Here is a 24218-nt window from a genome sequence, read left to right on the forward strand (position 1 = left end):
TCAGGGAGGGGGCTCCATTAGCAAAACCCAGAAACCGAAAACAGCTGATAATCACTCTTCTGAGTTTTTTATTCTCTGAAGAAGCAGAAACTTCTTTGAGCAGATTGTATGCCATTTTTCCTTGGGAGACATCTCTGACAAAATGAAATTTTATATTAAAATAATATTTTATGAAAGCTAAAATGAACATTATTTCAAAGGAAAAGAGAAATAGAACATGGCAGTACTTATTCATTTGGTAGCAACTGTATGACATAACATATGCAGCATTAATTTTTAATTGGTGACATTTATTTCTCTGTAGAGTCAGCTTCTGTTATCTGATAAAAATGTATATTATTCCTTCATATATATAGACTACAGAAAAAATCATTTAGCTAACTTATTCAAATGACTTCTATCAAAGGGAACCTCTGTAATGTAGGTAGTGTGGATAGGATGATGAAGTTTCAAAAAATATTAGTGAATCATTTAGTGTTTTTGCTTATTCTTTGCATTTTATAATTTTCTCATTTGTGTGCATTTCTTTATTGTTAACTCTCTCAATCTTTTTAACCTGGTTATTTCTTTTTTTCTGAATAAGGAAAATTTGTAGTCTCTGAAAATGTAAATGAGAAAATTTTGAGGGCATCATCATGATTTGGACATGCAAAGAAAATGAGATTGTAAAAATAAAATTTTTATTCCCAAGTATGATTCAGAACCACTGAAACTTATGGCTACATGTTTTATGTAATTTTAGGATTATCTAACACTATATGAAATTTCTTGGAACTAGCATGTTGTAATATTATTTTATGCCCTACTCACATTTTACTATGTGCTTGAATTGTATTTCACTTCTATTTATATTGAAATTTCAAAGGAGGTACTGAGGACAAAATATGACCCTTGGCAGGTGAAATGGTTTCAGTAATAGAAAGCACAGCTTTATCAGTGTTGTGGAAATTTTTCTAAAGTTAACATATTTAAAGGATATATAATAATATCTTCAGGAAAGAATTGGTTTGAAACTTGTAGTTTATGAAAAGTAAAGAAATGGGTATGGTAAGACATGAGTATTTTAGATAATTCCAGGTAAGTAAATTCTATTTAGATTGATGGCAAAATTCCCTTTGGAAAACTACTAAGATACTTATTATAATACAGATCATTCATAGAGAACAGACTTATGGTTACCAGGGGGAGTGGGGAAGGAGTGGGATGGACTGGGATTTTAGAGTTAGTAGATGGAAAGCATTACATTTAGAATTAATAAGCAGTGAGGTCCTACTGTACAGCACAGAGAACTATGTCCAGTCTCTTGGGGTAAGATAATAAAAGAAAGGAAATGTGTGTGTGTGGTGTGAGAGACTGAGTCACTTTGCTGTATAGCAGAAATTGTAAATCAACATTGTAAATCAACTATACTTTAATAAAAAATTAAAAAATAAAAAATATAGGTCGTTCATGAACTATTCACATCACTTAAATACTTTAAGTGTAGTATTCATAACTTTTAATTTGTATATATTAGAGCAAAAAAAATTTTTTTGGGGGTGTGTGCATTTTCTTTAAGGGACAAAGCCATTTTCAGTACTGAAAGCTTCAAGTGAAAAATTTCTAAGGTACCAGCTATCCTGTGATTTGTATGATGCAAGGATATATATGAAAGTATGTATATGTGTGTGTATTTATGTATGTATATATGTGTGTGTATTTATGTATGTATGTGTGTGTATATATATATAATGGTAGATAGATGTATAAGAATATATAAGGATGGGTGTATAGTGATAGTATGTAAAATAGCCATATAATAGTATCTAATTACGCTTGTTACAAACATATGTATATATTCCTTTCCCTGAGGTAGTCTTTTTGCTGTTGTAGTAGTTCTTCCAACTACTAATTTTCCTTCTTACATGCAATAATTGTCATCATTCTGTTGCCTTTTAAAACATTGTTCCTAAAGAATATGAGTTATTTTTAAAATAATTATTACTGTTAACACAAGTCTTATATTATATCTTCCCATGGTTCTTGTAATGGGAGTATGGGAACAAGAGGAGGGTCGCATAATGGGCAGTATCCACCTATAATGAGATTTTTTAATTCTTCAGTAGTCAGCTGTCTTTGGATTCAAGATTTACTTTATGTGAGATTGAACTCTGAAGCAAATGCAGATGCGCGCATGTATGTGTATATACTCACACATACACACACTTTAAGTATATATTTATACTTACGTTTGTTTAAGTCTCCAGTGTGGTAGGTAGTATCAGTACACAGTACATTCCTTAAACAGCAGGGACATAATCCCCATTTTCTTGAGTAGTATCTTTGAAACACCAAGTTTTTAATTGAAATAGACAAGATGGAGGGACTGGATATGTCTCACACTATCTTGGACATTATAATTTTTGGAAGTGAAGAACAAAGTTGAAGCACTCGAACTACCTCATTTCAAGACATTACTGTATAAAGATAGAGCAGTCAAGATAGTGCGGCATTGGCCTCAGGACACACATACAGATAGTGGAATAGAATAGAGAGCCCCAAAATAGATCGACACAAAAATGATCAGTTGATTTTTGACAAATGTCAAGACAATTCGGTGGGGAAAGGATTTCAACAGATGGTGCTAAAGTAACTGCATATCCATGTGCAAAACAGTGAGCCATGACCTTGCCTCTCATCCTATATAAAAATTAACTCAAAAGGGGTCATGTCTAAATGAAGATGCTAAAATAATAAAACTTTAAAACATATATGAGACAATTTTTATAACCTTGAATTAAGCAAAGATTCTTAGGGCACAAAAAGCATGAAATAAAAGAACAAAAATGGTAAATTAGACTTTGTCAAAATAAAAAACTATTGAGAAAATGAAAAATCAAGCCACAAACAGGAATAGCTCTATGTCTGATAAAAGACATGTTTCCAGAATGTATAAGGAACTCTTACATCTTAATCGTAAGAACAAACAAGTTCAAAATGGGCATAATATTGAATGGATATGTTAACCTACAAAGCTATCTAAATTCCAGTGATCCTTAACATCATTAGTTATGAAGAAATACATTTAAAACCACAGTGAGATACAACTATACACAGTCTAGAATGGTTGAAATTTTTATAAAAATCATACTAAGTGTTAGGAAGGATGTGGATTAGTTGGAGCTGTCATACATTGCTGTTGAGTAGGCAAAATAGTGTGTCCTCTGAATAATAGTTTGACAACTTGTTGTTATAAACATACACTTACCATATGACTCAGTACTAGAGGTTGAATTGTGCTCTACCCCCCAAGGTATGTTTAAGTCCTAACCCTCAGTACCTCAGAATGTGACTTCATTTAGAAATATGTTCGCTGCAGTTCATAGAAGGTTTTCCTGAAGTAGAAAGTTCCTAATCCACTTTGACTTAGACTCTTCCAAGAAGAGGAGAGAGACAGAGGAGGATACAGAGGGGGGAGATGGACTGCCGAGGGTTAGTATTTATAGACACTAACAGAACCTAAGAATATCACACGGAGAGGTTTTCTCCTAGAGGCTTCAAGAGGGTATGGCCTTGATGACACCTTGATTTCACAGCTTAAGCCTCCAGAACTGGAAGAGAATAAATTTATATTGTTTTAAGACACTCAGTTTGTGATACTTTGGTATGGCAGCCTTAGGAAATGAATACACCCACCAGTACCACTTATAGGCATTTATTAAGACAAATGAGAAGATGTTTTTACAAAGATGTATACTGGAGTATATATACATAGCAGTTGTCCTGACAGCCAAAAGCTGAAAACAATCCATTGTTTACAAATGCAGTGAATGAATAAAAATTTGATATACCTGTACAGTAGAATGAACTACTTACTGATAGACATCACAACATGAATGAAAGGGATTATGCTAAGTGAATGAACCCACTCACAAAACTTCATGCTCTATACTTATATAACATTCTAAAAAAGGCAAAACTGTAATGACAGCAGTTCTGAGAGGATAGGAGTTCGGAGAGATTACCTCAAGGAACATGAGGAAACTCTTTCGGGGTAGTAGAAATGTTCTGTATTAGGGTTTTGGTGATGTGACAGGCCTATATATATTTGTCAAAACATCTTATTATAAATTATAATTCACCGAAGCTGATTAAAACATATTAAAAGGGATATAATAAATGGTTACTTTGAGTGTGTAATGAATATACTTTTAGGTTGAATTAAAAAAACATTTAATGCTATACAAATTGTACTTCCTGATAACTGTCAACTGCAGAATCAAAAAGTACTCTATCTCAGTAACTTAGATGTGAAGATCATGTACTCTAGAAGATTCTTCTGATGATGAAGACACCACTGTCAAGGAGTTGAGTAAAATTTTAATGAAACCTGATAGTGGAGAAAGGTATTATTTGCAAGTTGATTTATTGTTTTGTTGAGTGATTTTAAATAATGATAAGCTGGTAAATATTTTAAATGGCCATTTGACTGCTTCCTTAACATTCCTAAAAATTGATATATTTAAATTGGAGAAAAAAACCTTTTTTTTCTTTGTACTGGGAAAAGGGTGGATTGCCTTATATTCAGGCATGCATAGAGCCTCCTGTTACACACGGTTAAACAGAGTTGATACATACTCCTTTGTCCTTCTATGGGACATTGAAGTCTGTAATTCTGCACATGTTACACTGTGTTTCATTTAACTATTCTGTAAATTTAGTTATGTGGCGTTTTATTTATCTTTTTAAATCCCTACTGCAGTCTGTAGTGCCTGACTTCTCATGTATGTAAAATAAAAAATTGGTGGATAGGACAAAAATATTTTTATAAAGAATCACTCTTGTGCCATGATGCCTTTTATCATGCTTGACATTTACTCAACAAGCATTTATTAAGTGTTTGTGGAAAGCATTATACTAGCTGTTTTGGGACATGTAAAAACACTATAACATCTAAACTTTTAACGTTAGAATAAATTGTAATCTCTGTTTAGTGTAAAGTATAATATAAAGGATGAGGGTGGGTAATCACCAGAGCTTTCAGATGGATCAGATGTTAAAATAATGGAAAAATTGTTTAGCCTACTGACAAAGGAAATCACTTTTCAGCAGCTATAACATTCAAAGTAATCATAGTTTAAATGTCATTTAACAAAACAGTTCCTGGGATTTTTACAAAATTATTCTCCTTGGTGTCATATTGTTAGGTTGTTGAAAAGAGTTGGACTCTGCAGTAAAGTCTTTACCTTAGAACGGAAGACTTGAATTTTCATAAATAGGCTCTTAGAGGTTCCTTCTGATGCTTCAGCACTTTTCCTTTTCTCTAATGAAGTACAATGAAGAGTAATGTTTCAGAGATTCACTGGCATTTTTTTTTTTCCTTTTTAAAGTAGATTTTAGAGTGTTAAATAGCACTTGAGACAAAGCCCTTAATTTTCCTCATGGGGTATTGAACAGTAATAGAAGCTTAGTATGAACTACCTTTTATGTAGATGATTGGTGTGGCTCAATGCTACTTGTTAAAATGGATGTCAGGGTTTTCTGTCAGTGCTGTGAAATGTAAGGATTCTTATGTTGCAAACTGTGATAAAGATTTGTCAAATAGAGCTATATTCATTTCATGGCTGGTGCTTTCACTCTGTGGATTAAATGACCCAGCCTTGGACACAAGGCAGTGTGGTCTAGAAGAGCATTGTAATATGAGGGAGAAGACCCCATCTCCACCATCACAAAGTGGAGGGTCATCTGGGCAGACCTTAGTAGCACTGTTGACTCCAACACTGCATTGGTGCCTATCATGTAGGCAATAGGAAGTGAGAAAATATTTGTGAAACCTTCTGCTGTATCTGTCAAAACTAAGAAATTAATACTGGTAACATTATTAACTAAACTGTAGGCTTTATTCAGATTTTTTTCTCTAATACTCTTTTTTTGTTTCCAGGATCCATTCCAGGATACCATATAGCATTTAGTTGTCTTGTCACTTTGGTCTAACACATTAGTTTTTAAGCATATTTTAAGTTTTCCAGATGTTTGAAAATTAATGCTTGCCTGTCTTAGGAAACAGAGAATATGTCCTGAACATCACTCAGACTTGTTTTGTTAATTCAAGGCTGTTATTGTGAAACATGTTACTATTTGGTGCCTTCAGGAGTGTTTATAGTGTTTTCATGTTTTCTGCCTTGACCTCCAGCTGCTTTGTTCTTCTAGTTGGTTCTCCATCAGTATAACCTAACCAAAACGCCTTGTGCATTAGTTAAGTTCAACCAAAGGGAGAAGTCACTTAGTCACTTTTAACATTATGGAGGGCTTTCTTTTTTTTTTTTTTTTTTTTTTTTTTAAATTTTTATGGCCACACCCACTGCATATGGAAGTTCCTAGGCAAGGGATTGAATATGAGCTGCAGCTGTGACCTGTGCGGCAGCTGCAGCAATGCCAGATCTTTCAACCCACTGTGAGAGGCAGGGGATCAAACCTGTGCCTTCTAAGTGATCTGAGCCTCTGTAGTTGGATTTTTACTAACCCACTGTACCACAGTGGGAACTCAAGGGAGCCTTTTGTTTATTAATGAATTGCAAAAAAAAAGAATATTGAAAGAGGCAGGGGTGATGATGGAGGTAGGAGAAATGGAATAATTAGACATGAGGAATTTTCCTAGAATTCCAGAGGATTTCCAAGGCTTCTCACTATAGTTAGTTTACTACTTCCGTTCTAGTGTTATAAGAAGGACTTCTTAAAGGGCTTGTTGCATGATTAAATACAGGGCTTGAAGAAGAAGGAGGCCTAAAACTCAAGTCTACACAACTGGAATGATAACTGAAAGTGCTATTTTTAAAAATATCATTCATTTTCTGATTATAAAAGTACGATTATTATACAATATTTGGTAACATGCAATAAACAATAAAAATCAATTATGATTTCGTATAATCACTGTTAATGTTTCCATTCATCCTCTTTAAAATATCACATAGGTATATACTTTGACACATTCTGATTACTACTAATACAGTTTTGTGACCTTTTTTTCACATTAACCTGTCATGAGTATTTCCCCATGTCAGTAAACAATCTTTAGAATCTTGATTTTTAGTCCCTACATCATGTTACATTGAAAACCATACATTATTTAGCTCTTACCATTTTGTTGCACATGAGTCTCATTGTTATTTTGCTTTCAGCCTTCTTGTACAAAAATCTTTATCCACATTTTTATTTATTCTCTTAGGATAGTTTCTTGGAAATGGGATTACTTGATCAAATGGCTCTTGACACATGTGGTTAAGGAACCTTTAAAAAGTTATATTCCTTTCTTCTCTCATCAGTAATGTGTGAGCATGACAGATCACACTTTGCTATCAAGTACTAAAAGTTTTGGTCTTTAGAAGGGCTGGGTTTTATTTTGAAGATTATTTTGACCTTGTTGAGTTTGAGATGACATTTGGACAGATAAGTATAATATTTAAGTAGTGCTTGAAAGCAGCAGTTTGATAAATACAAAATACACGGTGCTATGACTAAAGATTTAGAAACTATCTCTATGTAGTTTTTATGTGAAATAGGTTATCTTTAAGCAATAAATACAGAGTGTGTGTAATGATATCTGTGGTATATATAATAAAAAGTAGGGTGCTAGAGACTAAACTTTAGGGCAGACCCAGATAATGAGATGGAAATGGAAAAAAAAAGAATCCTTCATGCTGATAAAGAATGCAGGTTTACATTAATAAATAAGAGGTTGGGTTTTCTGTAAGACCTTATCCTAAGGAGCATTTGGTTTTAGCTTACTGTGCAGCAACTGCTTTTATGATTTCAAATTTCTCACCTGGTTTCACTGTTATAAGGTTATGTCAGTAGAACTGTTTTTTATGTTACATAGATTAATGTACTTTTGATCTTCTTCGTGAACCTTTTGCTGTTTTATATTCTTTTGAATGATATTACTAAAATCCCTGAATGATAGTTACATATCTCAAACTGTTCAGGTCTGTTTTACAAGTATTTTATATAGCTCAGTGGTCATGTAATATCTAGCGATGTCACCGGTTAATGTTCTAGATTAATAATTACAATTAATAATATATCTTCCCATTATGTGGAATTTTCTAGGTGTTAGATTTTAAAGTGAGAAGAGTTACTGAATTTAAATAGGATTTAAATTAAGATTTTACCTGTGTCCAGTAGCTCTACCCAGTGTTTGATTTTAAGTCTGCTTCTGCTTTATAATCAGAGAGCGGGTGAAATGGAAAGAAAGCAGAGAAAAGAGCAACGATGTTAAACTGTCACAAAACATTTTACTTTTTAGAAACAAATATATAGGCAAAATTATTTGTGCATTATATGAGTAAGAATATTTTTGAGACATTTTCTCATTTGACCAATTTTTTTTTGGGGGGGGATGGTTGTTATATGCTGCTGCTGGTTATCCTTGTAGCTTTTTGAGGTGATAGGTAAGTTGTCTGGGGAGGCTGGCATGCCTCTACTGAATCCAGCAGAGCACCATTACCTTCGTAAGTTCGCTATAGTCCAAAAATGATAATGAGGTTTGGCAAAAAGTTACCGTGGTCTGTTAACATCTGTCTGCACAGTAGGAGTAACAATTACAGAGCCTCGGTAATTATGTCATATCTGAGGAGTGGAATATTTTCTTAGGCTTCCATTCTGCCATTTCCCATTTTTCTGCATAACAGGTCTCCTCCCCTAAGTTGTTTTGAATCTTGACTGCACTTTATATCACCTGATGAGTTTGCAAATCTCTCTAAGCTCAGACCACACCCCACACTCCACACTGATTAAATCGGAGTCTCTTGGGGCTATGGCCTAGGAATCAGTAATTTTTAAAGCTCCACAGGTGATTCCACTTGGCAGCCAAAGTTGCAGTGACCTATGGCTTCAAATGTAGTAATACCACCCTGAACTTAGTAGTTCATAAGGAGATTGTTTATTAAAATCACCTGGAATATATTCTCCACATTCTTCTTTCCCTCCCTCTCCCCTTATTATTCTAGTGAACCAGTGTTAACTGGTGAAAATAGAGCCCATTCCTTAGATGTGTTAGGACAAAAAAACAACAACAAAGGATCCATTTCCCTATACACTTTTTGGGAGATATCCTGCTAATGTAAGTGACTTTGCATTTATCCGGTATTATTTCATGTTGATAATTTTGTGATGTTTGTGCAGTGTTTGTATAATCTCTCTGGGGGCAGAGATCATGTCTGTTGTGTTCATCTTTTTATTTTCAGTATCTAGGAGTGCGCCTCATATAGTGGGTACTCAGTAAATATTACAGGAATGCATCATCAACACTGAGTTTCCAGAGTACCTCACTTACTGTTTTGTATCTGTATGTATTACCTGTATTAATTATGAAACTTTATAATTATATTATCCACTGAGGAAAAAGATCTTCCATAAAAGAGATTGGGAGCAGGAAATAGATTTGTTGATATTTTTAAGTTTTTTTCAGGTCAGAGATTCAGTGTGGACATTATTATGTTTTGAACAAAGATGCAGTGTACAACGCAGATAATTCATTCTTAGCCCTCAAATCAAACTTCAGAACAAAACATGAAGAAAAACTAATAGACAAATTTTTAGAGCCTGTACTTAGTTTAAACTTGATGGTAAGCTAGATTAGCGCTTGGCACATGTATCAGCTTGTTAGTTATATTTTACCCAGTCATTGTCTGTCTTAAAATAGAAGGTGGTAAGTTACAATGAGATGACCTTGTCAGATATGGTTGACTTATGATACAGATTTACACCATATTGGCAGAATGGCTTAAATTTTGTATGAGCCTTAAACTGTACATTGTGCAAAAAATGAGGGGGTGGCGGGAGTTACCTAAAAAAGGTTAAGTTGGAGTTCCTGTCGTGACTCAGTGGAAACGAATCTGACTGGCATCACTGAGGACACAGGTTTGATCCCTGGCCTTGCTCAGTGGGTTGAGGATCTGGTGAAATCGCTCTGAACTATGGTGTAGGTCACAGATGTGGCTCAGATCGGGCGTTGCTGTGGCTGTGGTGTAGGCCAGCGGCTACAGCTCTGATTCAGCCCTTAGCCTGGGAGCTTACATGTGCCACAGGTGTGGCCCTAAAAAGACAAAAAAATTAAAAAAATAAAAAAGGGCAAGTCATTCTAGTCAAGATATCTAAAAGCTCTTATTAAATCTTTTCATTATTCCTGAATTAGACAATCTCATACCAAATATTAGCATGGAGGATAACCAAGTGTTTCATGAGAATTCACTCTGCCTCTTTAAAATCCTTTATGGTTTCGATTTTCTCCTGTGATATTAGTGCTTTATCCATATCAATCTTACTGTTTTCTATTTTTTCTCCCTTTTTTTTTTAGTTAGGAAAAAAATTTTTAAAAATCATTTTGGGGGCACATGGTGAACAATTCAGAATAGAATATACAGTGAAATGTAGGTTTCATTTCTACTACAGAGCACCAGATTCTTAGAGGAAACCACTATTAGCATTTTCTTCTGTATCTTTCCAGAAAGAGTCAGTTTATATTGCCAGCATACACACACAGGTAGTTTTTGCAATTTATACCTAAAAAAGAAGCATTCATGTCCATTGCTTTATACCTTCTTTTTTCTTTTATTTATTGATTTATTTATTTCCGCTGTACAGCATGGGGACCAAGTTACATATACATGTGTGTATTTTTTTCCCTCCCATTGTTCTGTTGCGATGTAAGTATCTAGACATAGTTCTCAATGCTACACAGCAGAATTTCATTGTAAATCCATTCCAAGAGCAATAGTTTGCATCCGTTAACCCCAAGCTCCCGATCCCTCCCACTCCCCCCTACTCCCCCTGGCCAGCCACAAGTCTGTTCTCCAAGTCCATGATTTTCTTTTCTGTCGAAATGTTCATTTGTGCTGTATATTAGGTTCCAGTTATAAGTGATATCATATGGTAGTTGGCTTTCTCTTTCTGACTTATTTCACTCAGTATGAGAGGCTCTAGTTCCATCCATGTTGCTGCAAATGGCATTATGTCGTTCTTTTTTCTAATGGCTGAGTAGAATTCCATTGTGTATGTATTCCACGTCTTCCTAATCCAATCGTCTGTTGATGGACATTTGGGTTGTTTCCATGTCTTGGCTATTGTGAATAGAGCTGCAATGAACATGCGGGTGCATGTGTCTTTTTTAAGGAAAGTTTTATCTGGATATATGCCCAAGAGAGGGATTGCGGGGTCATATGGAAGTTCTATGTATAGATTTCTAAAGTATCTCCAAACTGTTCTCCATAGTGGCTGTACCAGTTTACATTCCCACCAAGAGTGCAGGAGGGTTCCCTTTTCTCCACAGCCCCTCCAGCACTTGTTATTTGTGGATTTATTAATGATGGCCATTCTGACTGGTGTGAGGTGGTATCTCATGGTAGTTTTGATTTGCATTTCTCTTATAATCAGCGATGTTGAGCACTGTTTCATGTGCTTGTTGGCCATCTGTATATCTTCCTTGGAGAACAGTCTGTTTGGGTCTTTTGCCCATTTTTCTTTTTCTTTTTTTGTCCCCCCACTCTCACCCCAGTTAACATATATCTTAGCGATCTTTCCAGATCATTTTTCTTACCATTAGCTGGTGTGATCCTCATATCCTTACCAGATGAAGTCTTCCTTAGTCTCTAACATCCTTTTCAAGCCTAGTCCCCCCCCCCATGTTTCTGCATGTAACTCATCTCACCTCTCTTTGCTCCCATTTACTTTCTTTGTCCCACTGTTACACACCTGTCACAGGTCTACAATATATTATCATGAGTTACATGTCGTTCTCTCATCCCAGGTGTCATCTCCATGTGTCTCTCTGTACTCTTTCTATAGTCTGGCTCATCCCAAGTGCAGGACCTTGTAGATCTATAGGTATATAGACACATGCACATACTTGTCTTTGACACATTTATTTCTTGTGTATCTCAAAGGCATCCTAATCCAAAGCCATCTCTTCCATTGTCTCTATCTTAGAAAAAAGTATCTATAGCTCTCTCAGAGGTACAGTCAATGAACTATTTTTTTGATGTCATTGTCCCTCATCTCCCATATTCCAAAAGCATAAGTTTGATTTTTAACCTCTTAAATCACTCTCAAATCCACCCTCTTCTCTTTATCTCTAACACTGCTTTAGTTCAGTCTGCCATCATCTTCACCTGAATTATTGCAGCAGCCCACCCACATAGCCCCTCTGGTGCTCTTCCAGACCATTTTCCACACAGCAATGTGAGGAAGGTCTTCAAAATGTAAATATTAGTATGACCCCTTCCCTTGCTTAAACCCTTATGATGTCTTCCTGTTGGTTTTAGGATGAAGACAAGATTCTTAATGTAGCCTGACAGGGTCCTGCATGGACATTTGTTAATAACTCCTTCTTCAGCTCAGCTCTTACTGCACTCCCCCTTGTTCCCTTTGTGTCTGCCACAGGAGACTTATTTCCAGGCCCTGCCTTTCACCTTGCTCCATATGACCTCGTTTTTACATATGCATTCAGTCTCCCCCAGCTTCCCTTTTACCTTTTCCTCGTTAACTCCCACTGAGTTTCAAATATCATCTCTATGAATCTCCCCTGATCTTCTTAACTAGGTCACATCCTCCTGGTGTTCAGCAAAGTATACCTCTCCTTTGTATCACGTTTTCTGCTACATTTTGTGTGTGTGTGCAGTTTATTTGATTAATCACTAGATTCCCCAGGTATACAATAATCTCCCTGAAGGTGTGGCCTTTATATCTCTAGTTTCCTACACAGATGCTCAGCACAAAATAGTATCAACACTCAAATCTTTAATGAATAAATTAATTTATTTCTGTTTTCTCCATTGAGTCAACTAGGGAAAGTATGCAAAATTTTACTAAAGCTCAAATACATATTTCAGATACAGAGTGAATTCATATGTTCAACAAGGCATACTATGGCTTAATAAGCAATACCACAGACTTTCCAAGGCCTTAAATTTACCAAAAAGAGGTCATTCTTGAGGAGGGGAATGGGAAGATAATTGTGATTGCTAGGTCTGTTTTTTAGGTAGTGGTTTTATTTCCCTGTATTGTTCCCTAAGTCATTTCCCCTCTCCCATTGTCTTATATCTCTCCCTAATAAATCATGTACTCCTAATACGAGTTTTTCCAAAGCAGTCAGGAATAGCCCGTTTATTTATAAAACAATTATTTGAAGTTCATAAAGAAATATAAAGGTGTTGTTAAGATTGTATTGTCTCTAGATAGACTCATTGTGTCTGCCTAACATACTGGCCATGAGATTTTAGCAGAAGCCACCTAGGTGCCCTGAGCCTTGGTTTTCTCATCTGGAAAGCTGGGATAGTTAGGGTATCTATCTTTGAGTATTACTGTGAGGAATAAATGATCTGTGTGGCATTTAACAGAGTGACTCCTGGCAACATACAAGTGCCCCATCAGTGTGCATGGTTGCTGCTGTTGCTGCAGCTGCTCTTCTTGTTGGGACACATTTTCCTAATACAAGGGTTGCCTAGTCTAGTTCACACATACCCATTTAGCATTTGATGTACTCAGTGTAGTTAAATTTGTTCTACATGCTGGCGATGTCCTAAAGCCCCTACCCCATTGATAACCTTGATGAAGTGAACAACTAATTGATTACTGAGATTTCTTTCTCCCCCAACCCCACTTTCCTGTGTCTAGGGAAGGTAGAACTGTACAGGCTTCCACTGAGAGAGTAGAGTGGACTAGAAGGATGATGAGTGTTTTGCATTAGCAGTTCAAACAATTTGGAGGGGAAAGTAGGTATTATTTTTTTTTGACCAAGGCCGCAGCATGTGGAAGTTCCTGGGCCAGGGATCAAACCTGTGCTACAGTACTGACTTGTGCTGCTGCAATGCCAACACCAGATCCTTAACCCACTGTACCACAAGGAACTCCTGGATAGGTTTGTTTGTTTTTGTTTTGTTTTGTTTGTCTTTTTAGGGCCGCACCCACGGCATATGGAGGTTCCCAGGCTAGGGGTCTAATCGGAGCTGTAGCCGCCAGCCTACGCCACAGCCACAACAGCATGACATCTGAGCCGTGTCTGCGACTTACACCACAGCTCACCATAATGCCAGATCCTTAACCCACTGAGCAAGGCTAGAGATCGAACCTGCAACCTCATGGTTCCTAGTCAGATTTGTTTCTGCTGCACCATGAGGGGACCTCCTGGATAGGTATTCTTGATTTCTCCGTAGTAAAAGAAAGTCTGAATCTACGTATACACAGTACCTCATTGAAAGTTTTTGGGGAAATGGTTTAACTTGACTTGTGAGCCAGCATTGAAACCACCATTTTATATTACCGTGGTTAAAATGTGATCAAATTTCCATACCTGATTTTAGAACAAATTTATGATATGCGTCCCTTTTTAAGTTTGACACTTTTTATAAACCAGCAATTAAACAGTTATTACTTCTTGCTTTAATATAGAAATGTTTACTTGTTCTAAACTTTATTTGTATTTTTTTAATAAACTTTATTTTTAGAGCAATTTTAAGTTCACAGCAAAATTGAGCAGAACTACAGAGAGTTCCCGTATACCTGCTATCTCTCTATGCACAGCCTCCTCACTATCAACATATTGTATTACACTGGTAAATTTGTCACAATCAATGAACTTATATTTGACACATTGTCATCATTTACTGTCCTTAGTTTATATTAGGGTTCACCCTTGGTGTTCTAAATCCAGAAGAGTTATGCTATCTTAAAGATCCTCTATGCTCTGCCTGTTTGTCTTATCCTCCCCCATTAAAACCTAGTAACCCATTTTTACCATCTCCATAGTGTTTTGCTTTGTCGTTTTAAGACTGCAAGTACTAAGCCATATTGAAGTACCCAGGCTAGGGGTCGAATATGAGCTTCAGCTGTTGGCCTATGTCACAGCCACAGCAGTGCGGGATCCAAGCCAAGTCTGTGACCTACACCGCAGCTCATGGCAACTCTGGATCCTTAACCCACTCAGCGAGGCCAGGGATCAAACCCGCATCCTCATGAATACTAGTCAGGTTTGTTACTGCTGAGCCACAGCAGGAACTCTGCATCTCCATAGTTTTGACTTTTCCAGAATGTAGAGTTAGGATCATACAGCATGTATGATTCAGATTGGCTTCTCACCTAGTGATAGGTGATTTAAGTTTTCTCCATGTCTTTTCATGCTTTGATAGATTATTTCTTTTGAACACTGAAAAATGTTCCACCATCGGGATATATCAGTTTATTTTTCCATTTACCTACTGAAGGAGATTGTGGTTGCTTCACAGTTTTGGCCATTATGAATAAAGCTACTATAAACATTCATGTGCAGGTTTTTGTGTAGACATAAGTTTTCAATTCATGAATACCATGGTGCACAGTTGCTGAATTGTATGGTAGGAGTGTGTGTGGTTTTGTAAGAAACTATCAAACTGTCTTCCAAAGCGGCTGTACCACTTTGCATTCCTACCAGCAATTAATGAGAGTTTCTATTGCTCCACATCCTCTCTGGTATTTGTTGTTGTCATTGTTTTAGATTTTGGCCATTTATATAGGTATATAGTGATATCTCGTTTTAATTTGGAGTTCCCTAATGACATCTTAGTCCATTTGGATTGCTGTAACAGAGTACCATACAGTGGGCGGCCTATAAACAACAAAAATTTATTTTGCATGGTTCTAGAAGCTGGAAAGTTACAGATTTGGTGTCTGATGAGGACCTGCTTCCTAAATCGTAAATGGCTTTATCCTCACTGTGTCCTACTAGAGCAAAAAGGTTACGGGAACTCTGGGGTTTTCTTTTATAAGGGTACTAATTCCATTCATGAGAGCTACATTCTCATGACCTAATCACCTCCCAAAAGGCATATTCCATTACATTAGGGGTTGGGATTTCACCTTGAGTTCTGGGGGTACACAAACATTCAGTCCATACCAAAAATATGATGTCGAGCATCTTTTCCTATGTTTATTTGCTGTCTACGTATCTTCTTTGGTGAGGTGTCTGTTCAGGTCTTCTGTCCATTTTTTAATTAGGTTGTTAATTTTTTTGAGTTCTAAGCGTTCTTTGTATATCTTGGATAATAGTCCTAATCAGATACGTCTTTTGCAGATATTTTATTCTGTAACTTGTCTTCACAATCTCTTGACATCTTTTACAGAGCAGAATATTTTAATTTTAATGAAGTCCAGCTAGTTAGTTATTTCTTTCCTATATTGTGTGCTTAGTGTTGTATTTGAAAAGGAATCACCATACTCAAGATTAACCAAGTTTTCTCCTATGTTATCTTCTGGTGGTTTTATTGTTTTACATATTATATTAGGTCTGTGATCCATTTTGAGTTAGTGTTTGTGAAAGGTGAAAGTCTGTGTCTAAATTTCAGTTTTTTTAACATGTCCAGTTGTTGCAGCACTGTTTTCTGAAAAGACTGTCTTTGCTCCATTGTATTGCCTTTGCTCCTTTGTCAAAGGGCACTTGACTTTATATGGGTCTGTTTCTGGCCCTTTGATCTATTTGTCCATTCTTTGCTAGCACCACACTGTGTTAGGTCTTGAAGTTGGATAGTTTCAGTCCTCTGACTTTCTTCTCCTTTGATATTAGGTCAGCTATTCTGGATCTTTGCCTCTCCATATAAAATTTATAATCAGTTTGTTGATGATATCCACAGAGTAATACCAAATACTGGGATTTTGATGGGTTTGCATTGAATATATAGATCAAGTTGGAAAGAACTGACATCTTGATAATACTAAGTTTTCTTACCCATGAACATAAGAGTATTCTCCATTTATTTAGTCCTTTTTTTGTTTTCATTAGCCTTTTTAATAGGTTTTGTATTAATATATAGCATTCTAAAATTTAGTCACGGTAGGTAAGGTCTATTGAAGTTATACCAAATGGTATCTTAATTTAAGCTCTTAGATTTTTATAGCCATGAAATTAAATCTAAGCTTAAATAAGAACTTTGTCTTAGTAAATTTTTTTTTTCGTTTTAAATACTACACACCCAGGAATATTTATTTTAACAGTTCAGTGGGTTTTAAAACAGGACACTAAACAACTATTACACCAGTTTACATAGTTAAGGAAAAGTCTTAAGTCACTGTTCTATTCTTTTCTCCTTGAATTTAATTCATCTCATTTTAAGATTGCCATAGGGTTAAAAACCATATAGATTGTAACATAAACCTTTGCATTTGTCTTAGAACAGGATTAAAAAGTGGTGTGTGTAAAAGAATTGTGTTTTTTAAAAAAGGATGTGTTTTAAATTGAATCTATTATTAAGCATTTGAAAGTTCTTACGGGGAATCACTCCAGTGCTGTAAAGTCTAGTGTTAATGACCCTTGCAGCAACAGTAATTGCTGAATTAATATTCAAGTGACAAGAAAATGGATTTTGCTAAGATCAGTCCTCCTGCTACTAATGTTTAAAATAATGTCACTCATTAACACTAAGAGCAGCTGGTAACAAAAAATTCCCAGGTGTAGGTTTGTCGCTCTGTCTAAACTTTTGCCTTCTCTTTACTTTTGTTTGTTTTGTGTAGAAAATAGACTAGCTTATGGGAAACATGATGTTTAAAAGGAGGAAAGGAATGTTTGCAGGAGAAAAATAGTGAAATAAAAATACTTCTCAATTAATAGTATTTAAACAAAAACCTAAGTCCTCAATTATGGGATTTAATAACTGATCCTTTTGGCATTAGCAAATATTGAGGTTTCAGTAAACAGGGTCTTGGTTAATGTTGTCTCTGCTTTTTCCCAGTTTGACTCAACTGGAATGAATTTTAGTTTTGCTGCAACAGTGAATTACTAAGTAAATGAACACTTTTTTATCAAGTTAATATAGGTTTACCCCACTATCCAAAAATAGAGTGTTCCTATGAAAAACCTTTTATAAGCCTAAATGATGTAACGTGAAGAAGCAGTTACCTTAGGGCATGTCTTGCTAGCAGTTCACAAAATAAATTGAGATAAAGCACAGAGGCTCACATATACAATTCAAAGCTATGGAGGCTTGATGCTGAGATGCTGAGTGTAGTCCTGGGGAAGGAGCTTGGTGCTCCTCCACTGCTCAGAGTGTGTGCTGCCTCTGTAATGTTCACTGCAAAGCAAACACTGAACACTGTTTTTGCAAAAGCGAAAATCCTCTTTGGATTTCTTTTGGTTGGAGAAAACACGTATTAATATATAGCATGCATAAGAGCGAAGTATCATAAAGTGAATTTTTGAAAAGTAGGGGATACCTGTTTAAGAAAAAGATTCTTTTCTGTGTCCCTTTTCCTCTTTTTTTCCTTTCCCCTGCTAATAAACATGCTCTGTGAGATCTCCTTTTCCTTTCCCCTTGAACTTACCCTGCAACTCTTTAGTCACTTGAATTATTAAAATATATATCTGATTTTTAGGGCATAAAAAGCCCAGGCCACTATAAAGAGTCTAGTCCACATTTTTTAACCCCCTGGGGCTTTCATTATAGTAGGGGACAGACAGAAGTGAGTAATAGGAATAAATAAAATACATGTAAGAGAGTAAAGATGCTTTAGGGAAAAAAACAGAAAGGAAGGTGAAACTTGTGGCAGTTCTATGTGACGTTTTAGATAGAGTGGCCAGGAGAGGTGTCCCTAGCAAGCCTGCTTTTGAGCCAAAAAAGACCTGCATAAGGTGGTGGAGCAGACCATGTGGGTATCTTGAGGGAAAGCAAGTATTCCCAGCAGAGACATACTGCTGCAGAGGTGGATATGCTGGAGAAGTAGGTTCCTACAGCCAGATGAACAAGGAAGAGGGGAACAGGTAAGAAGGATGGATGTTAGTGGTGATGGTAGCAACAGATTATCCAGTGCTGCATAGGTCATAAGACTTGAACACAGAGTAAGAAGGTAAGCCTTTAGAGGGTTTTGGCTAGGGTATTGTGATCTCACTTGCTTTTTAACTGTCGCTGAGCCTGGTTGTCCTTGAGAATAGACTATTGCTGTGTGGGGGTTAGGGTCTCAGGTGGAAGCAAGAAGGCTATTGCATTTAACACCAGAGGATGCTGTTGTCTTCCACTGAGGTTGGGCCAATAGGAGGAGGGAGAAGTGGTAGAATTTGGGGTATGTTTTGAAGATAAAACCTGTGGAATTTGCTGATATACAGTATGTTAGATACAGTGCTATCAAGGGGGAGGTTTAGGCTTTCCCCCTAAGGAACTGAAAGTTGCCATTCACTGAAGTAGGGAAACTTGAAAGAGAAATTGGAACATCAGGGAGTCAATTTGGGAAATATTAAACTTTTTAGAATTACTGGATTCAAAGTATTAGATTTCAGAATAAAGACTGTTTAGTCAGCATTTAGATATATAGCTCTGGAATTCAGGGTGGAATTTTAGGCTGGAGATAGATTTGGGGATTAAGAGTTTATTGGCACTGTAGGAGATCAACAAAAGACTGGATGTAGGTAGAAAGGAGAGGTTTAAGGGCTGAGCTCTGGAAGAGTGGCAGTATTTAGAGGTTAGAGAGATAAGGAACAGAATTGTTGATTGAGAAAGAGGGGCCAGGAAATTTAGGAGAAAAACTGGTAAGTATGTTATTCTAGCAACAAAGCAGAGAAAGTATATCAAGGAGAAAGAAGTGGCCAGCTGTGTCAGATGTTGCTGTGGCCTAGTCAGATATGATGAAGATTGAGAAATGAACATTGGGTCTAGTGATGAGATCATTGGTGACCTTGGATGAGAGGAGTTTCTATGGAGTGGTGAGGTGTAAAAACCTGTTAAGGTAATTGAGCAGAGAACTGGAAGGGGTAAAGGAATCAAGGTTTTTGTTTTATAATAAGGATTGGGGAAATGGATTGTAGTATTTATTCATGTGGGTATGATTCACCAGAGAGGGCGAAATAAATGATCCAGGATAGAGCAGAATTACTGGAGTGTTGTCCTTTTGGAAAAGAGAGATTGAAAATGAGTGAAAAAAAAAATTGAATAGCAGCATGAGAACTAGTGAAAAGCACCTATCTTGAGATTGTCAGCAATTAGGACCCATTTTCTACTCAGCTGTGAAGCCTCAGTGGCTGGTCAACTACTAATCTATAAAATGTTGTATTTTGAATTAGGGTGGAGTCAGTAGTGCTAACCCCACCCCTCATGTCTTGATTAGCAGGTGGTACCTTTCTGAGAAAGATATGGGGCTCTTATTTGAGACAAAGAAGCTAACAAGGGCTAGATTTTAGCCCTAACTCACCTTAGGCTAATTGTGCTTAAAACACATCCATAAGCTGCAGCCCTACTCTGTCTACTCCAGGACAGTTATAATAACCATATCTTTAGTGTGTTGTAGCAAAGTAGCATAAATGAGAAGAAAGCAAATTTAAGAACACAATAGTTTGGTTTGGAATCCCAGTTCTTCATCAGCTAGCAGAAGGAATTTAAAATGGATCACTTTTTGTGAATTGGTTTCTTCAACTGTAAAGGGGGTGGTTGGCTTCAACTACGTGTTTTTCATGCCGAAATTTTGTGATTCATTAAAATATAGTATTCCCCCACATCGCTATCCATCTATCTGAGGCCTAGCATGGTTTTGCTTAAGAACCAAAGAATATCACTGAGGAAATTATTTCTTTAGAGAGTAGCTCTACTTGGGTTCCTACCCAAGTAAGTATTTGCAAAATTTGACTAGAGATTAAATTACATATAGTAGCACTTGAAATTATAAGAGGAAATATAAATATAGCAAAGGTCACTGAGGTTAGTAGAGATTTATTCAGACATTGTCCAGATTCTCTCTGAGGCATTTGTAGCTTTGGGACATGTGGGGAGTTATTTAACTTTCTGAACTTTAGTTACCTCATCTAAAAATAGGAATATAATAATAGTACCTACTTTATAGATTTGTAAGGAGAATTAAATGAGATATGCACTATGATGCTTTGAAAAATGTTTGGCTTATTATGGAGTAATGTTATTAGCTACTGTTATTATTATTAATGTGTGACACATATAGTTTAGAAATGTTTTTAGTAAAGCAGTTGTGCTATAAAAGTCTCTTAAACTATAATTTAGTTTTATAATGATTACTTTACATCATCAGGGAAGAATTAACTTAGAAGAGGAAATGCCATTGAATCAGGTTAAACTTTCTTTTTTTGAAGAAAATTGGCACTTCATTTTGTATGTTTTTAGTTACAGTGCGGATTCCCTTAGGGAGTATACCTGATTCTCAAATGATGGCAGAACAATGAACCACTGTTGTAATTAGTTCCAGTTGCTGTATATGCTTAAAATTTATAAAATAGTATTTTTCAAGTTTCTTTTCCCTAAGTAGGCTGTGATAGTAAAATTTTCTTGTTCATATATATGCATTAAAGATAGGTTTTTGAAACATTTTGATTTTACTATCAAAGTTTTTACACTCTTTTTCTATGACCTGTTTTCAGGGCACAGATTTGATTATTGATAGCATTGCTTACTTGATCTTTACAGTCTACAGTGTATGTTTTATAGAATTAATAAGATGTGGTTAAATCATTTAACCTATACCTGAATGTCCTATTGTAATTAATGCAGTTGCATTATCAATTCTTTTTTTTTTTTTTTTTTTTTTTTGGTCTTTTTTTGCCTTTTCTAGGGCCGCTCCTGTGGCACATGGAGGTTCCCAGGCTAGGGGTTGAATCGGAGCTGTAGTCACCGGCCTACGCCAGAGCCACAGCAATGCGGGATCCTAGCCGTGTCTGCAACCTCATGGTTCCTAGTCGGATTCGTTAACCACTGCGCCACAACGGGAACTCCTGCATTATCAATTCTGATATGCACTTATTTTAAACTAAACATGCAGATCATTTCTAAACTGATAGGTCACTTAAGAAAAGCTTTATATATACCGTAGTTCAGAAAAACAAGTTAATCTGTGATGTAAAATTGAGGGAAAAATGGAAATCTGTAATGTACATTTGAAGAGGGTCTAAGGAATATTAGATGTGTCTTACAAACAACTGAATTTGGATTTAATTTGAATTATCTCATTGTATATTATAAATTAAATGATAGTTTTGAACACAGTGTAATGTACTTGGAATTTGGTACTAGCTTGAACAACATTCACTAAAAGGAACCACAGCTCTTTGAAGAAATGGCTGATTCAGGGGTGGGAACGTGGAACATATTTATGCCAGAAAATAAGGAAGTGTTCCAAAAAACGATATGGGGTCATTTTGAAAGTATTTCCACTGGCCAAATATGGGGCAGTTTGAACATCAAAATAATTAAATGCAGTAAGAATTCTAAATCATTAGGGGAAAAAAAATGGAACTCATGAAACTTCATCTGTAAAACACATTTTTATACAAACAGGAAAAGAGAGGGCTCAAGGGCCAGCTGGTAAATATGGAGGAATGCTGAAGTTGGAAAATGATGATTTTATCACTATCATGATGAAGTTTAGTTCAACCAAGAATCGCAAATTGATGTTAAGTCCGGGGAATAAATTTGGTGAAGACCAGGGTATTTGCATGGTCTTAAAGTGTCCAAAGGTTGCTTATTGGTTGCAGAGGAAAGATACCAAGTAAGAGGTAGGAGAATGGGACAGCATTTGATCTGGGTAATGAAAATTAACATCACCATTGTACCTCTGGATGTGACACCTTGAGAACATAGCATCACTTATGTACTCTTCTAGCCAGGAATGCACTCTCTGCATCTAATCATGAGGAAATATCAGACAGGTTCACAATGATGAGCATTCCATTAAAAGAACTGCATTCTTCAAAAATGTTGATATTACAAAAGGCAAAGTAAGACTGAAAGGCTCTCTCTATTAAAGGGGACTAAAGACACAGGAAGGGCATAGACGATCAATACCAAGACTGGAATCATGTATCTGAAGGAAAACTAAAAATCTTTTGGGGCATTATTGGTCAGTTGACAAAATTATTTTGCAGATTATAGATATCATATAGATTGTACTTTTACTGAAATTATGGCTATATTGCAGTTGTATTATAGGTTGTAGAAAATGCCCACTGAAATATTTATGGGGAAAGGGCCATGATATATTCAGCTTACTCTCAAATGGCTCAGAAAAAAAACACTTTTTCTGTGTGTCTGTGGGGTGTGTGTGCTTTGTGTGTGTGTGTGTGTGTATATGTTTGGTGGGGTGTATGTATTTTAGGAGGGGGAGAAGGAAGGGAGAGAGGGAGATGATAGAACAAATGGAGCACAATGCTAACAGAAGGAGAGTCTGGATAAAGTTAAACAGGTGTTCCTTGTTCTTGCTTTTCTGTAAGTTAGAAATATTTCCAAACATGTTTATATACATATGCGTGCACAAGTTAGTTGGGGCTTATTTTTTATATATTTACTGTTTATTCTAGATTGCTAATTTGCCTTTGATACTTAATTGGTTTAAGATATTAATATTCATTGCTCACAGATGTACACATTGATTTTTAATTTCTTTTAAATAGTGCTGGGCCTAAAGGAGATAACATTTATGAATGGAGATCGACTATACTTGGTCCACCAGGTTCTGTATATGAAGGTGGTGTATTTTTTCTGGATATCACATTTTCATCTGATTATCCATTTAAACCACCAAAGGTAAGAACCTGGAAGTGCATTTTTTAATGTTCATTCTTTTCCAAAATTAATTTATTCTAGAGTTAAATGTGTGGATGCAGTTATTTTTATTTGATTGTTTTTCATTTGGAAACGCTCATATAACCAGGAATGTTAAAACTAGAAGTAATTGATTTCTTTCACAAATAACTTTGTAATCAGCAAGAGTTTGTTAATTGTATGCCACTTAGTACATCAGTAAGCAGGTAAATTTTAGACTTATGAGAGAAAAAAATCCTGTGAACTTTGTGTAAGGAACCTATTGAGATAAAAAGTAAATCTGACCGCTTCTGGAAATAAGAATTAAAATAAATTTGTGCTGAATAGCCTATCTTTATAGATCAGAAAAAAACTAGAAAACTATAGCAAAGAAGAGGGAACTAATATTATTTAATAAACTAATTTTGTGCCCTCTGTAATGATGAATTAATGGGAATGAAGATGGCTGGGTTATTTATGCCTCCTTGTTGTCTCTGAATATGAACTGGGTGGATAAAGAGAGAATGTTTGAGCTGTGCCTTGTGATGACTGGCAATTAATTTTCAAGTATTAAACATAGTAATTATTTGATTAGCTTTCTCCTCTGACTTCCCCCTATAAAATGGTCAAGACAACAGTTAAAAACCACCGATATTAAGCCTGAGCATAATTAGAACCTTGTTATGTCAGTGT

General features: G+C 36.0%; 1 protein-coding gene across 4 annotated transcripts in view; it reads left to right on the plus strand.

Moving 5' to 3' along the window:
• Positions 1-24218, plus strand: part of UBE2E3 (ubiquitin conjugating enzyme E2 E3) — a 91386-nt gene that overhangs the window by 62107 nt on the left and 5061 nt on the right. For all 4 annotated transcript variants that reach the window (XM_021076031.1, XM_021076034.1, XM_021076032.1 and 1 more), the window contains exon 4: positions 23396-23528. In XM_021076031.1, coding sequence (XP_020931690.1) covers positions 23396-23528 — 133 coding nt within the window. The remainder of the gene's footprint in view (positions 1-23395; positions 23529-24218) is intronic.

This window comes from Sus scrofa, chromosome 15 (assembly GCF_000003025.6).
Source record: "Sus scrofa isolate TJ Tabasco breed Duroc chromosome 15, Sscrofa11.1, whole genome shotgun sequence".
Classification (NCBI taxonomy): domain Eukaryota; kingdom Metazoa; phylum Chordata; class Mammalia; order Artiodactyla; family Suidae; genus Sus; species Sus scrofa.